The sequence below is a fragment of the Myotis yumanensis genome, unplaced genomic scaffold (genome assembly GCF_028538775.1).
Source record: "Myotis yumanensis isolate MYYU_CA2020_CCGP unplaced genomic scaffold, mMyoYum1.0.hap1 SCAF_6, whole genome shotgun sequence".
NCBI classification, from domain to species: domain Eukaryota; kingdom Metazoa; phylum Chordata; class Mammalia; order Chiroptera; family Vespertilionidae; genus Myotis; species Myotis yumanensis.
In genome coordinates, this window is record NW_027223757.1 from 76377991 (window position 1) to 76395549 (window position 17559).

Genomic DNA, 17559 nt, shown 5'->3' on the forward strand with positions numbered 1-17559 from the left:
GCACTATTCATTAGTTTCAGAATGAAAACATGAAAAAGAAAGTTTAGCCTGTGACTAGGAGTAAGCATACTATTTGTTTCTTCTCTTTTAGAATGAAAAGGAAGTTTTATTCCTGGGAGGAATGCATGAACCTTCGTGAGGTTAAGGTATGTATTAATACAATAGGGGATGATTTCTGTATAGTTGATTAAAATAGTGTTATATATGCTTACATTTTGTTGTTGTTGATATATTCACTCTCTTTGAGTTGTTTCACTGATGCCCAAAATAAAGGGGTGGGGATGCTAACATTATTCAGTTAATAGCTCAAAATAGAAGATTGCTTTGCTATTAATGAGTATATTTATTTGTGTATTACTCTTTAAGTTAATCACAGCTTTATTCAGATTTCAATAGTTTCCCACTAATGTTCTTTATCTCAAATTGTGATAAAAACAAATAACATAACATTTACTATCTTACCAATTTGTAAGTGTACACAGTATGAAGTACATTCATATTGTTTTACAACCATCATCACCATCTATCTCTAGAACTCACTTCATCTTGCACAACTCAAACTTTGTACCTATTAAACAGCAAGTAACTCCCCATGACCTCTACCTTCTGTCTCTGTGAATTTGACTGCCCTTAATACCTCAGGTAAGTGAAATCATACAGTACAGGCAGACCTCGTTTTATTGTGCTTCACTGATTGTGCGTCACACATGTTGCATTGTGTACAAATTGAAGGGAAGACCCTCTAACTCACTTCATGGCAGGACTCGCACATGGAGGTGGTTTAGACCCAAACCCTCAGTATCTCCGAAGTATGCCTGTATTTATCTTTTTGTGACTGGCTTCTTTTGGTTAGCATAAATGTCTTCAAGGCTCATCCAGCTGTAGCATCTGTAGAATTTACTTCTTTTTAAAGGCTGAATCATATTTAATGGTATGGATGTACCCCATTTTGCTTGTCCATTCATCCATTTTTTTGAAAAAATATATTTTATTGATTTTTTACAGAGAGGAAGGGAGAGAGATAGACAGCTAGAAACATCGATGGGAGAAAAACATCGATCAGCCGCCTCCTACACATCTCCCACTGGGGATGTGCCCGCAACCCAGGCACATGCCCCCGACCGGAATCAAACCTGGGACCTTTCAGTCCGCAGGCCGACGCTCTATTCACTGAGCCAAACCGGTTTCGGCTCCATTCATCCATTGATGGACACTTGGGTTGCTCTCACTTTTTGGCTCTGGTGAACCTCCCCATTTCTTTAAACTCTTCCTTTCCACTGGCTCCTTCTCTCCAATCTCTACTAGTAAATGTGCCTGCCATTCTCTCTAATGAGCCTCAGCTCTCTCTTCCCTTGAGCTTCCTCCCCTGTCCTTCCAAACAACACCTTATGCCATCATTTGTCACCTACCATTGACTTTCCACTGAATTGAGTCCAGCATCTCTCTGTTACGGGAGCTGCTTGTTGCCAAGTCCAGGATCATTTTCTCAGGCACTTTCTTGCCTGCAGGGTTGGGTGCTGTTGACCACTTCCTCTCCTCTCTCAGGTCTTTGTGACTCTGCTTTTGCTTAGCTGTCCTACCTTTCTTGCCTTTCACCACTTCTTCTGTGGGTCCACCCCTTAAATATCGGTGATTTCCCGCATTCTGTTCTTAGCAATTTTTTCTTTGCTCTGACACTACTCCTGATTAATGTCATTCAACCCCCTTGCTTCGGCAGTCTCATCAGATCTTTTACCTTTCTTATGCATTAGGCCAGGGATTGACAAATGGCCCACGTTCTGTTTTTGTAAGTAAAATTTTCTCGGAACACAGCCCTGCCCATTTGTTTGCGTATTGTTTATACTGACTTCATGCTACAATGGCAACAGTGAGTAGTTGCAGCAGAGACCTCTCATCTAGGGAGCCTAAAATACTTACTCTCTGTCCCTTTGGAGGCGAGTTTGCTCATCCCTCCTGCAGACCCCTATATCCAAATGCTCAGTGGATATCAGTGCCTGAATTTTCTAGAAAGTCTGCAACCCCCTGTGCATGCTCCTATCTTCTCCCCCTTCTGTTCATTAACATTTACCCAGAAACCACAGCTCCTTGTAAGTGGCCTGTGTGATCCCACTGTCCTCGTATCTCATCCATCCTGTGTGCTGCTGCCAGAATGATCTCCGTGACAGTCAGCTGCTCATACACTATCTACCGTTTATTGAGAAGCTGTTATGGGCCAGGAAGACCCTTAGGTGTCTCACTTCATCCCACAACTACCTGATGTGGAAAGTGTTAGGGTCTTGAGTTTGGTCGACAACAGCTGAGACCCAGTCTCAGGAACTTGCTTGAGGTAAACACACCTCTAAGCCACAAAGCTTGGTTTCACACCCAGGTTTGTGTGAAGGGTTCAGTGGGTATCCACCTGGCATCCAAGCAGTGTCTTCCCTGCCCACTTCTCCAGTTGAAGTCTTCCGGAGACACTTCCTTTAGAACCTAACTGGGGCCATTCCTATTCCTCAGACACGGAGAATGCCACTCCATGCTCACACCATACCTGTGAGGGCTCCCCTCCCGACACACCCTTTCCCTCCCACTGAGCTGTCTAGGTGTTACTGTTCCTGAAAGTCACATTCGAATGATACTCACTGACTACCCGGGGTTTAATAATTACTCCTTCTTAAAACACCTCTGATGTTCCTTGCCTCTGTCATTAATACAGTCTTCTTAATTTTGTTACATGTATTTTGTCCTCTCTTCTGAATTAGATTGTTTGCCTCTGAAGGGCAGGCATCCCAAGATATCCTTGGGGCCCAGCAGGTCCTCAAGTAATGCCCTTTCCTTCAAGGTCTTTTTAGAACGCTGATATCAATTAGCCTCGGATACAACTGATTTTGTTATACACTGTTATACATTGCAGTTCCAAGAACCTATTGATGGTGTTAAGTGAGTACTCACTGTAGTTTTGTTAAAAATTGAGAACCTTCATGCCTGGGGACAGATGGTCCCTATTCGGACTGCTGACCCAGGTTCAATCTGCTTCTCTTCGTTGATACAGCTGTCCTGCCCCTTCCTCTCCTTTGTAGACCTCTCCTGAGCCACAGTAAGATGCCTTCTTTTTGGAAGTATTTCTCTGTAAAATGAGTCACATGAAGTCCTCCACGCAAAGTTAATTCTTTTGATGTTAAACTAATACATGCTTTAACTTGCTCATGAGCCTCGCTTAGAAATAAGAGCTGTGAGCCACTCAGCCTTGGGCCCACAATTCATGCTCAAAACACACTTCAGGCTGACAACAGAAGAGACCGTATTCCTTGCCTAGAATTCTCTTCTTGAAAAATTTTAAAACTTACTTCATTTTCCTCTGAACAAATTTGCTGCTCGTCCCCTGGACATCCCAGCCATTGTGTGGGAGGCACTGTAAGCAAACAGGCAGAAGCGATGGCCGCAGCCTGCAAGAGCCCAGTGAATGCTACTTACAAGTTAAGCAATGTTTGTTTTTGTTACTCATGGAGCATCAGGAATCCAACCCAACTGAAAGAAGTCATCGGCCCAGAGGAGTCATTCTCGAAGGATCTGTCCAATTGGCCCGAACAGCTGAGTATTTCCTGCCAGAGAGGCATGTTGGCAGTGGCTCGCCCGGCAGGGAAGAGGCACCAGAGAGTCTTACTTTGCTCTCACTCACTGGCCAGAGTCCCCTCTCTTCCCAGCTGCTTGAAATAACTTGATCTCATTGCACATTCCCAAGCTCTGGTCCCTGGGGTACCTTATCACCGAGTGTCCTTCCAGATTTGGATATTCTATGTTAACACTTCATCTTCAGGCATTGCGTTTGTTTTATAAGAGGGATGTTCTTTTAAGGAAATTCAAAGATAAAGAGGGCTTTGCAGTGTGTTATTGGGCTGCCTTCTCTGTGAGGAAGTGGCTTTTTGAATGACAGGGCTCATCCCACTGGCCAGGGTGACCCTTGGAGGCTTCCTGGAAGGAGCCTGTCTATCAAATTCTAATTGTCTCGTGAGTACACCGGTAGTTGGGTATCTCTGGCTGTCACACATGAATGGGATCGCTGCTCACCATTGACAGAACTAATGAGGCAAGCAAAAAATGGTTGACACGGCCGTACTCACGAGTGCGTTCCCAGAAGAGGAAAGCCGCATGCACGCAAGGCTGAATAATAAGGTCAGGGAGCATTTTCCACGTCACCCTCTTGTTCCTTGTGCCTCGCTTTTACTGCCTTTGCTGTTCTTGGAAGCAGAGCTATTTCTCCCAAATCACTTCAGAGTCTTTCCAAAGAGATTTCTCTTCCTTCTCCCTCTGCTTCAGGATTCACAGTGTGAGGGGCACTCTGTGTCTTCTGGACACGGATGAACCAGATGGAAGTTGACAGAATCAGGCTATCGGCCCCTGTGTGAACAATTTCTTGTTCATAATGTCTGCAGACTGTCAACTGGTGATCTTGCCTCAAGGCAGCTGCCTTCTCCAATACAGGCACACCCTAGACCTATCGAGGGTTCAGTTCCAGACCACCGCGATAAAGCAAGCTGTAATCTTGTTTGCCAGTGGAGGGTCTTGCCTTCAATTTGTAAAAAACAAAACACAACACAACATCTGTGAAGCACAATATAGTGGAGTGCAATACAGCGAGGCTTGCCTGTGCTAGAACAGTCAAAGCCTCATCTTCCAATAGATTCCTCTCTCCACCTCCCAGGAATGAGTTCGTTATCTGGAGGGAACACACCTCAGGTAGCCCTGGCCCACTGCCTGGTCCTGGCGGCACCAGAAATACCAGTTAAGATTACGCATTTACCGTTCGGTCAGTTAATCAAGATAGCTTTTTCATGTACAGTTGCTATGGATTTCATAGACATATCATTTACGAAATTGTTGTTAAAATATGAATTGTGGTCTTCCTGTGGTTGTAGAATTAGGTGTTTCTTCCTAAGTCTACATGGGGTTACTTTTCTTTTTCAACAATATAACCTCTCTTGTTTTTCTTCCTCGCCTTTCAGTCTTTAAAGAAGCTCAACCATGCCAATATAGTAAAACTAAAAGAAGTGATCAGGGAGAACGATCATCTTTATTTTATCTTTGAGTACATGCAGGAAAATCTCTACCAGCTCATTAAAGAAAGGTACGTTTGGTTTTCATGACCTTAGAAATAACTATTGCAAAGTGGATGTGTTTTCTTTCTGCTTTTGTTTTTTATTTTATCAGTCATGTTCCTCAGGCTGTGCTGCTTAAAGCTGCCTGTTAGAGAAGGGGCCAGACCCCCATCCCTACTTCGGAGGCCTTGTGCTGGCATCATCGAAGCTGGTTTCAATGAAGCTGTTTTCATGTTTTAATGGTTTATTCACCCAAAGGAGCTCAGACATGTAACAGACATTCTTAGTTCTCCACTCCCACAGGGACATGTGGGCAGAGCAATTGCCAGTCAAGGTGTAAAAGCTTCATTCACTCTGAGACCGCCATCGAAAACTTCTGGGTTTATTTCCATTCCTTTCTCGCCACAGTGCTCAGGGGCTTGTGCACGGGGCAGAGGAGTCTAATAAAAAATTTACCTGCTATGGTAATTAGGAACTTTAAAAGTGAGCCATGTAGAACCTCCAGGGCACATTGTCTTGGTGGCAGATGAAAGCCATTCACAGAATCCCTCTGAGTGATTTCAGAGGACAAGGATTGTCTTTATTGAAAATCATAGCAAAGAAGATGCGTAGTTTGCCCAACCAGGAGGAAAATGTTACTCTCTACTACATGTCATAAAGCCTCAAATTTTCCCCATTTTTAAAGTTTTAGTTTATATTACAGAGAGAAGAGATGTTTATATGTTACATTAGAGGGAATTTTGTTGGTGGGTTTACTATAAAATATTTCATCACTGCTTCTTTGTAACATAATTAAATATATTTGGTGTGTATGGGCAAATGGTTGTTTTTCTTTGCTCTGTATTATCATCAAAGGATCTGGTCAAATTAGCACGTGAGCCAATGTTTGCACAAGTTCTTACTATATAACCAAAATGAATCCCATTTTCATTTGTAAATCTAGACTTATAACCTTTTCCCTCTGCTCCATACAGAAATAAGTTGTTTCCTGAGTCTGCTATAAGGAACATCATGTTTCAGATACTGCAAGGACTTGCATTTATTCACAAACACGGTAGGTGATTTGGATTATTGTTCCTCTGAGTAGCAGTGAAGTGTTGTCATCAAGTGGGTGCAGGAAGCATCCGTGTATCTTGCAATTGACTCCCAGAAAAGGTGGAAGAGTTGGGAGGTTGACAATGGATTTTGGAATACGTTACCTTCCATTACTTGATTTCTGAATAGCCCTCATTATTCCTCATGTCTGCATATTCTTCTTCTTTGGGCTTTAACATTAAGCTTGTTAGTTATAGATCTAAAATCATTCCTGACCATTAAATGGTGTATTAATGAGAAACCTAAGATTAGAATTCAGGGAAATTTCACATATTATGCTTGACCCACTAACACTGATTTACAGTGGCTTCTCGTTTTCCTAATGTATTTATATTTTAGTTGTTCAAAGGGGCTCAAAAATAGTCTAACAAGGTTTATGCAACACAGGAAAATTAAATGAATTAAAAATTAGCAAAGAAAGAAAAAGGGACAGGCCAAACAAACTACAGGATAGCTATAGCCAGGGGTGAGGTTAACCCACAAAATGCATCTCGACCTCTTTTACTTAAGTAGAAGAAGCAGGCTACAGATTCGATTCTGAGCTTGCTTTCTGACAATGAGAAATGTGAAACATGACAGATTACAACCTACATAGTTTCCCTGAGGTAAAAACAGTCCATTTGCCCAAGAGAAGCAGACTATTCTTGGTACTGAAATCAGGGAGGTTCTCTTATGTGTCCTTGTAGGGGAAATAATATGTAATGTGACTTCATGGTGAACACAGTGATATGGGGAAGTTTCATGTCACTTCCCTCAATACAGGCCAATTATATCACCTGATTTGAGAAAACAGTCCTACTGAGAAAACAGTTCTACTGAGGCCCAGGATAATTCACTCTGGGGATGGTCTGGTTAGTCTAAGGAAAGAGAGTGTTTAGAATAATGGATGGTGCATACTCTTTAGGAAAGCCTCTATCACTTTTGTCCTTCTTAGCTGAGCTTTTGAAAGATAATGAGTAGCAGTGAGTTTGAGGTTATGTTTTCCAGCAAGTATCTGGGGCATCAGTAGTCTTTGTTACTAACTGCATGCGGCCCACCTGGGGATGGATCGTTACCTCCTAGTGAACACAGAGCCGTGGGATGGACATGTGCACCTGTAGAGTGAGGAGATCCTTCCAGAGGTCATTTGAGGTCACTTTTGTATATAGACAGATGGGCTGAGCAGCTGATCTTGCACAGGTAGAAATCTGTTCACTCCCAGTGTAAGGATACCATTGTCGTTGCAAATATGGCACCAACAAATGAATTTCCTAGTAAGGAAACTGGGTGGAAACCCTTTGATAATACAGTCAGCTCAGATTTGACACAGGTTGGTAGTGAGTAGAAAAGACCTCGTGCCTCCATCCATCTGGGATTGTTCCCAGCCTGTTCTTTAACCCCTAAGTAGCCTCTCACAGTTAGAGACTAAATAAAACACAAACAACAGACAGGCTATCCGTACAAATCCTTGTCAGCCTCAGGCACATGCTGAATAACCAGTGAGTAATTGCAAGACTGAGTCAAATTGTGAACCAGTTCTAGTGAAAAGATTTTAGTAAAAGGTATGTCTGATTCTGCTGACATTGATAGAGCTAGCACTTTAGCCTGTATTCACCAGAATTCACAAGGCATAGCATGAATTTGCAAAACACGAAAAATTTATAGTAAGATATTAGGGACAAATGCGGGGGCGGAGGGAAGGAGTCACTTACTAGATTTAAGAGCCCAGGAAAAAGAAATGATAAGAAATCAAAGAAAAAAAAAGAAATCAAAGAGATTTGATCAAACCAGAATGTCAAGTTGGGACCAGCGATGGCATCTCAGTTGCTCGGGCTCCTTGCTCAGTGCTGGAAACTGAGTGGGAACCTGAAAGAAAGTTAAATTCTTTGACTGTCTCTTCTTTTGCTGCTTTCATGAGACTCAGATATTTGTTTCCATAAAGAGCATGTAGCCTTTTATCCAGGTCTCTAATTCATCGAATGAATATATGCACATACCCTCATACATGTGCATACACATCTACATGTACACATACCCACATGTGCATGTATCTACATATACACCCCTCCCTACACACACACATACACACACAATACATATATACGTATCTAATAATTTAGCATCCTTATACTATTGTGTCAAAACAGTTCTTTGGATCTCCACACTGTCAGTTTCGTTTACATACCTTAGACTTGTTATAAGTCCCAATGCATAAAGCTTTGCAAATATTAGCACATTGAATTCTGCAAAATAACCCTACAAGGTAGATGCTGTTATTGCCCCATTTTACAGATGAGGAAAGTGAGACACAGAGAGGTTAAATAATTTGCCAGCCAGTACACAGAATTGGGATTTGAAATCAGATTGTGTATGGGAGGCTGGGTTTATTGAGGAGGTCAACCCACCTTTACTTTATAACCCCAGCACCGTTGCTATGACCACAGTTTCTTGACACTTTCCCCAGCTGTTAGGTGCCCAGTTCTAGGTATAACTTAGTAACTTTTCATTTGTCAATTTATTTCCATGCCAGTTACTCAGGTAGAAAGGATAGCTGGTATCTGTCCCTTCCAAAGAGGTCTAGAGAGCTTTAAAGAACTTCCGCAGGCCCCACTGCAATGAAGTGGAAGAGCAGAGATCAGCTCAGATACCTGTGTTCACTGGCCACACTTCACTAGACAAACCTATCTTCCCAGCAAACAAGAGAGTAAGAGGTTAAGAAAATAGTGATAATATTTGTAGGTGGATATTAATTTTACAGGTCCTACCTCATTTTCATTGATAAATGATTTCTGGAAACTTCTTAATGGTATTTATATAGTATCGACTTGACTTTGGTTAAGTGCACATGTAACTCCATGTTATTTCTTTTCTCCAGTAATGGAAAGAAAAATCACCTAACGCACTTCAGAGTGAGTCTCAGGCTCCTCCCTAATGCTCATCCTCACTGTGAGAAGGCGAGTTCTGTCCCCGGGGAAGCAGACTCCTCTGAGAGGGGAGAGCCGCCCTGCGGGTAGTCAGTTGCTATGGCCATAGTCCATGTCACTGAGCCCTTTCCCCGCCCAGGGAAGGAAGACACCATCCTGCTTGGGGCCGATTGAGCAGTGCCAAAGCACACGCACTTTGCGGAAATTAAAAAATGAATGCACACTGTGTTTCTTCCTTAACCTGCCCTTGCACATATGCAGGTCACACTCATCCATGCCAGTAATCAGAAATGCATAGCTGGCTTGAGAACAATGTTTTGCCCCAAGAAGTGGCTCTCTGCTTCTGTGTTTCACCACTGTCGTCCTGTGCATGACCTTGAGTCAGCCCTTGGCCTTTCTGTGTGTTGCTGGCCTCGTGGCCTTCTTTATAAAAACATTGTAGGTTTCAATTTGGTAATATCTGTGAAATTACACCTCCCGTCCCAGGAAGGTGTGCTACGTGAATTCATCATGGTTAAGTATTCTCTAGTTATTTCCCCATGTTCGTATCAGGTTCATCATTAGCAGGATGTGGCAGAGGGAAGAAAGCCTTCTTTGTGGCTTCGTGGTTTCCTTGCCCCCGGGCTCTTAATGAAAAGCAAGCACAACACATTTTCCGCCAGAATGAAAGAGGAAATTCTTCTGTTATCCGATTGGCGTAGGGGACCCTGAAATTAGATTGAAGGGCTGATCCTGAATTATGAAAGCCAAACAGTTTTGAACAGGAAGGTTTATCTTAACAGCACTTTGCTGTTGCATGACCCCTGAATGACCCAGCTCTAAGGGTTTGCATTGTGGATCGGAAGTGGAGAGGGAGAAGTGGACTCTTATGACAAGTCCCAAAGCTCGCATCCGCAGAGCGTGGACCCGGCCAGGAATCAGAGCAGAGCCAGCACCACCTCCTCACAGGTGGCGGGTCACATCACTAGCCTCACAGCCTTGATTCTTTGCATCTACAAAAGTGGAGCCGTGTCTGCCTGTTGCTGGGAAGAGAAAATGATAGGATTCATACTACTAATACCAACAAGCTCTGGCCAGGTGCCGACGTGCTAAGTGCTGCTGTAAAAGCTGTGCAAACGTTCACACATTGAATCCTGCAAAACAACCCCACAGGTAGATGCTGTTATTCCCCCATTTTACAGGTGAGGGAGTGAGGCACAGAGAGGTTACATGATTTGCCAGCCAGTGAACAGAATTGGGACTTGAAATCGGGCGATCTGATTGGTCTGCACAATTTACCACTATGCAGTATTGCCTCTCATGTGGTAATGTTTTGTTAAAATAGAGATGAGAAGTAAATGTACATGGCAGGAGGGCCTTATACTTTTAATTACCAAGGAATAGAACGCATGGGCATAAAGCTAATAATAACTTGCCATTATTCAGTAATGAAAAGGGCAGAGGGCTAGATTCTGCAGACATATTCATGAATGTTCCTCGTTATAAAGGCTTATTCTCAAATACAGTATAACAGACAACACATGTCAACTGACAGATACCATTTTCACCAGCCAATTTTAAGGGTCTGTTTGCAATTAATTTCTTTCCCCCTAGCCATTTTCCCGCTGATTATTTATTTGGGGCCTGAAGTGTGATCCGTAGAAAAGAAAGCTGCTAGAGGGACATATGGGGAACCAGAATCTTCCCTCTCCTCATTTCATTAGTGCTCATGTTCTCTGTGGAAGTGGAATTAAAGTGGGAGAGGATAAAGCTGGACTGGCGGGAGGAGATAGTTCGTGTTTACAGGAGCATGACCAGCATGGAAGCAAGGAATGCGAGAATACTTGCATCTGAGCACAGGTGGATGTGGTGGGATGCGCAGGAGAAGATGCAAGTGTGTTGAGGTGGGTGTTGTAGATGGTGGCAGTGGAGCTTGGGGGCTGGAGAACAAATGACTCATAAATGCCACGAAAGTTTAGAAATAATAATTTAGCCCAACGAGAGGAGAGAGGGGGAGTTAAGAGGAGAAGCAACATTAATCTGGACTTGCGAAGACCAGAACCACAAACCTAGATTAGCTGTGTGGGTTGGGAGGGACAGAGTGGAGCTCCGTAGTATAACAGCTGTGGTACCTTTCTTCGTAGGATTGTGAATGATTCACCCACCCACCATGACTCACCTCTCCCATCTGTTCAGTCAGAAAACAATGTCTACCATTTCTTTTCTCATTGAGGTGTTTAGTTTTTGTTGTTGTTAATCCTCACCCAATTATATTTTTTGTGTTGACATTTATTTATTTATTTATTTATTTATTTATTTCCCCTCCTCCTCCCTCGACTCCGCGTCCCCCTGTGTTGACTTTTAGAGAGAGTGGAAGGGAAGGGGTAGAGGAAGAGAGGGGGAGAGAGAGAAACATCAATGTGAGCAAGATACATTGATCGGTTTCCTCCCACATATGCCCCCACTGGGGCGGGGATTGAACCTTTGACCCTTCAGTGCATGGACCTATGCTCTAACCACTGAGCAATGCTGGCCAGAGCTCATTGGTGTGGTTTTAATTCTCTGAGCTTTTAGGAAGAGAGACCATGGTCTCATGTTCATATATCTTCAGGGGCCACGGGAGTCTTCCTGGGTGCACTGACTAAAGGTCACTCTCTAATAACTGCTTGTGCATTTTCACATTCTTAAGTCAATTCCAAGATGGGAGGAGCATGCCGTCAGGCCTTCTGGGAGCTGGATGGTGCTCTGAAGAACAGAGGGTCCAAACACAGTGACTCAGTCTCGGAAGAGACCTCGCCCACTCTGGTGGGCGCTGATCATCTTTATTTAATTAGGCTGAGCAGAAGCCATCCAAATTTGCCCACATCTGAAATTCTTTCTTTCATTTTAAAGGCCATTTTTGACAAATACTGAATTACTGTTTGAATTTGAACCAGCCTCAAGTTTGGTTCTTCCTATAATTTAGGTTTAATTTACTCTTAATTTGGTTAGGAAACTAAAGGAATTAGTATGAGGATGGCCATTAGGTATATATTGGTACAATGTTAGGATAAAGAATGAAACAATGGAATATATATAGATATATATAGATATAGATATAGAATGTATAGTATGTATAGTATAGTATGTATCTATATCTACATATCTATATATATGTATATATACAGTATACTACCTTTCTATACCCATATATGCATATAAACACTCAAAGCTATACACATACATGTACTACATATACATATGCTATACAAATAGAAAATTCGCTGTGCCAGTCTCTGGTCTAATCCAGGTCTAACTGCTTGATCTTCTCAATGCCTTGGATGATGGAAAAGAAAAGCAGCTCATTGGTGGACGGAAGCACTTCCTCTTCTCCCCTGTGGCCCTCTTGAGTATATTCGATCACTTCTATACCTTCAGCCCTTCTACGGGAACTGGGTTCTTGGCTCTGTAATTATATTCACCTGGTCCATCTAGCCAGCCATTCACCTTACAGACCCATCATTATGTTGTAACACGAACCACGTGGAGCTTGACCTTGTACTGAGCTCTGGTGTCTCCAGAATGATGAACAGAGAGGAGTGTCCTTTTATGAAAACACTGTTGCTTCTGTGATGCAGGACATCTAGTGCAGTTGTCACATATAACTACGTTACAGTCACCCAGCTCTTCCTTTCGAACAGAGCGGGGTTTTAGAAAATGACCTTGACTAGTAGATTCTGTCCTGCTGGAACGCCCTCTGTGACAAGAACTTCCCACTCTGAGCCCTTAGTGTCTCCCACACTGCGTCAGGGTCATCGCTCTTCTCTCTCAGTTCTCAGCTGCTGTCTTGTGAGGTTTCCTTCCTCCCACCTTCCCAACAGCCCTGGTCTGCTCTCTGTTGCCCCTCCCTACTTGACCCAGGTGTATTTGTCATCATTTGTCTTCATGTTCCCCACAAATCTATTCAAGTCCTGGGTCAATCAGTAAAAATATGTTATGAGGACACCATGCTCCGGCCACTGCATGAGACATCCAGAAGAAATATAACTGTGGCCCCTACCCTTAAAGTGCTACATCTAATTTCTGAGAGATGGCTAACATGCCTGAAAACGATAGCACTCTGCTCAGGTTTACTGGGGAGGGCCTATTACATCTACCAAGGCAAAAACCATGTCCATTTGGATTTTTCTTCTGAATCCATGGAGCCTAACCCAGTGCCTGGCATGGAGTGGGCCCTCCTTGAATATCTATTGGTAGAATGAATGAATAAATGAATGTATGAATGCTAATATATTGGAATGGCTTCATGGAGGAAGGGAAACTCAAAGAAAATCTTAAAGCATGAGAAAGATTGGGATTGGTATAGTCAAAAAGTACAAGGGGACAACATTGTTAAAGGAAATAAATACAATGAACCAAAAGAAAATGAGGAATTTTACTTGTTTGGAACACATTTTATACATATTGGTGGTAAATATCCTACATAATAAGAGAGGAATATGCTAATTATCTGTTATACCATAATGTTACAACCAATCTACAAGTGGTGGAGAGCTACAGGAGGGCAGGGCAGTGGGCAGAGAGCTACAGGAGGGCAGAACAGCAGGCAGAAAGCTAAGGAGGGCGGAGCAGCGAGCTATGAGCAGAAGAGAGCTACCATCGGCGGTGGGCGGGTGGCCAGCTGAGGCAAGCAGCAGCGAGCTACTCGCAACAGATTCGTGCACAGGGCTACTAGTTGGAAAATAATTTTGTCTCTTTCGACAGACTGAAAGGAGTTTCAGGTTTGTTAAATAATTTTATAAGAAGCCATGGAAGGTTTTTGTTGTGTGTGTTTGTGGATGGGACAGTGACAGAACGGTGTTTGAATTATCAGGAAGAGTGGGAAGCCAGCAAGAGTGAGGAGGGCCTGCTAGAAAGGGGCAGTGCAGGGATAGGCCGCAAGAGGTAGGATTTGGGAGGGGCCAATGAGCAAGGGCACAGGGGACAGATATGAGGGATTTTGATGAGAAATGTGACAATTAGGATCCAACCTAACCATGAGGCATCTGGGTATCTTATCAAAGGTTCAAGAAGGAGAGAGAGTCTGGGACAGGCTGATGTGGAGATGACAGTGATATTCAGCTGCGATCATGAGAGACATAGGTCGAGAAAAGGGTGGAGGAGGACATTAGAGATGTGCATTACCAGCAGAGAGGTGGTTGAGGAATAGTGTAGATCTTCAGTGATGGCTATTAACTTCTCCCATAATGCACTAGTTGAATCCTAACTTTCACAGCCTTGATAATGATAGCACATAACAAAGAACACTGTGAGCAGCACCAACGGAGTTGTACAGTGGGGCCTTGACTTACGAGTGTCCCGACTAACGAGTTTTTTGAGATACCAACTGTCTCTCGGCCAATTTTTTGCATTGAGTTGATAGAGTAATTTGAGTTAACAAGCTCCTTAACGAGCTCGGTCTCGGAATGAATAAAACTCGTAAGTCAAGGCCCCACTGTATTTCCAGTTTGGGCGTTCCATTGAGATTAAGATGTCTATGTCAACAATGTCCTCTGTAAGTGGGGGGTTCTGGGTTTTCAGAGGCATATATCACTGACAGTGGGAGTCTGAGTGCGCATGGAAGGTTGGCATGTTCACTGCTGCATGTGCCCCCAAAGCTTTGCTAAAGCTGAGGCCAGCTTCCCATTTGATGAGTTAGCTTTGCCTTTCAAGACATGAACTGCACCTCTACTTCTTCATTAGGCAAAGTAGTATTTAATACTTAAACATCTGTGGCAACACACAGCAGAATCTCAGCTGTGTGTAAGTCCTATTCATAAATCCCTTGTTTCTTGAACAAAAATTGTAACTGTGTTTCTGCTGTGGTATAAACTCTTAGTACCCATAAGACTCATCTTTTGAAATGATATTTTTTTCCTTAAGTGACAGTTTTTTTTGCAAAGTTATCTCAGCCCATAATTGAGTTTTGATATTTTAATTATTTATTTTTAAGTTTTTATATAGAACTTTTATTTATAATAGTGAAAAATGAAAAGACAGCTTAAATGCTCAAATAGAAGAATTGGTATGTCAGAGATAATTTATCCAAATGATGATATTATGCAGCTATTAAGGCTTTTTAAAAAATAAGAAAACAAGGAATGAAATGAGAATCGGATACAGAAACTAGGGAAGAACTCTTTGAAGATTTTTTTATGTCTCGTTCTTGACAGATTTATAGAAGTATAAATTGCAGACATAAAATTTTTGATGTTTTAGAATAAGTTTTCTCTCTTGGGAAAAAAAAGTATGATGATCAACTTTGGAATAATTTTACGTCTTGAATTCATCAAAGGGAAATGAATGAAGTCCTTTGAGAGGTCTGAAGGACTCTATCAGTAGGATGGATGTATAGAGCCTTCAGTGTCATACCTGAATTATAATTCAAATTATGGCAGTTATGAAAAGAGCGATACAGTTGGGAAGAGTATAACGCAGAGGCCAGCCTGCATTTGGATTCTTTCTCCGCTTTCTCTCAGGCTTCTTCCATCGGGACTTAAAGCCTGAGAACCTGCTCTGCATGGGACCAGATCTTGTGAAGATCGCAGACTTTGGATTGGCCCGGGAAATCCGATCCAGACCTCCATACACAGATTACGTATCTACCAGATGGTGAATGCCATTTTCTTCAAAAGTATTTGATTACATTTCTTTAAAAACATGTCATTATACTGAGGGTGCTATTCATGTCGCAAACATTAACTTTCACGAGGAGAAACAGTGCAGTTTACAACATATGTGTAAGCATGTTGGCATTGGGCAAGGGTTAAAAGCTTGTGTTGTAAATAATTTTTAAAGGAAATCCATTATGCTTTTCCATAATATGAGTCATATTTTATAGACCTTCGTAAAGACCATTTACAAAAGAGTTGTGTAAAAGATTCTCCAAAGACCTATCTGAATAACCGCTATTATTAAAACTTCCAGACCCTAAGAATTTGCTTTAAGTAGTTGGCCATGAGCAAGAAGTAGCCTACAGACAATGTTTTACATTTTCCCTCTCCCTCTCCCTCTCCCTCTCCCTCTCCCTCTCCCTCTCCCTCTCCCTCTCCCTCTCCCTCTCCTCTTCCCCCTCTCTCTCTTCCTCGCTTTTATTCTCACTCTGCATTTCTCAAAGAGGCTGCAGAGAAGAGTCCTGTAGAGACATGCGCAATAGAAACGACCCTAAGATAGAGAAGCATTGCTTTTTGGCAGCAGCCACAGCAGCTGCCAATCTCCACGCCTGCATGTACCGCACTGAGCTACACAGGTAGTGGAAATGTGTAAGCTCTCTCCCTGAGAGCTGATGACATATTTAACTTGCTCTGACCAGTGGAGGCAGTAACAGGCAGTGCCCCTTTGTCCCTCCAGGTACAGGGCCCCCGAAGTGCTCCTGAGGTCCACCAACTACAGCTCCCCCATTGACATCTGGGCCGTGGGCTGCATCATGGCCGAGGTGTACACCCTCAGGCCACTCTTCCCCGGGGCCAGTGAGATCGACACAATCTTCAAAATTTGCCAAGTACTGGGGACCCCGAAAAAGGTAAGCCGGCTCCCCGGGCTCCCTGGCCTCCACTGTGCCATGACCACCTGCTCCTTCTGGAATCTTTCTTTTGGCCTCAGCAATCCTCCATACCCACCTCTCAGACACGCCCATGCCCTAAGACACACCCACCTCTCAGACCTGGCCCTCACTCCCTCCTTCTGCTCTCTCTCACTGTTTATTAATTTTAATTTTTTATTATTTTTTAAAATACTTCTTTATTGTTGAATGTATTACATATGTCTCCTTTCCCCCCCACCCCATGACTCCCTCCAAACTGCCCCTGCCCCCCACCCCAGGACCTCACCGCCCCATCGTCTGTGTCCATGGGCCATGCATAAATGCAGATAAGGTCCTTGGTTGATAACTTCCCACCCACCCACCCGCCTGCCCCTGCCTTTTCTCCGAGATTCCATTTTTATTGATTTCAGAGAGGAAGGGAGAGGGAGAGAAAAAACCATCAATGAAGAGAGAGAATCATTGATCAGCTGCCTCCTGCATGCCCCCTACTGGAGCTGGAGCCCGCAACCCTGGCATATACCCTTGACCAAAATCAGACCCTTCAGGCCGACACTCTGTACACTGAGCCAAAACAGCTAGTGCCTTCCTTCTGCTCTTAAGTAGAAGACATTTGTCCTGGCTCCCTCTCCTCTCCTCTCCTCTCCATGGCACCTCACCTCCCTTGTAGCCTTTCTCTGTTCTCAAGGCCACAGCACTTAGGAACTATTCAGAAGTCTCCTAAGTGCAATCTGTAGCCCTCACTTCCCTCCTTTGTCACTCCATTCACATAGTTACATCTATCTGTGAGAGGTGCTCCCAGGACCCTCACCAAACCCTCAAACTCAACACATCTGACAGTTTGCTTTTTTAAACTTCTTCCAAAGAACACAAACATATTGCAATTTTTTCTTTCCGTTTTACTGAGATATAATGGACACAGCGTTGTGTGGGTTTAAGGTGCACCAGA

At 43.2% G+C, this 17559-nt stretch overlaps 1 protein-coding gene across 2 annotated transcripts in view; it reads left to right on the forward strand.

The window, feature by feature from the left end:
* Positions 1–17559, forward strand: part of CILK1 (ciliogenesis associated kinase 1) — a 32956-nt gene that overhangs the window by 1064 nt on the left and 14333 nt on the right. Inside the window, exons 2-6 of one of the 2 annotated variants that reach the window (XM_070418411.1) lie at positions 92–146; positions 4983–5104; positions 6050–6129; positions 15550–15682; positions 16421–16592. In XM_070418411.1, coding sequence (XP_070274512.1) covers positions 92–146; positions 4983–5104; positions 6050–6129; positions 15550–15682; positions 16421–16592 — 562 coding nt within the window. The remainder of the gene's footprint in view (positions 1–91; positions 147–4982; positions 5105–6049; positions 6130–15549; positions 15683–16420; positions 16593–17559) is intronic. The other variant, XM_070418412.1, reaches the window with a different exon arrangement.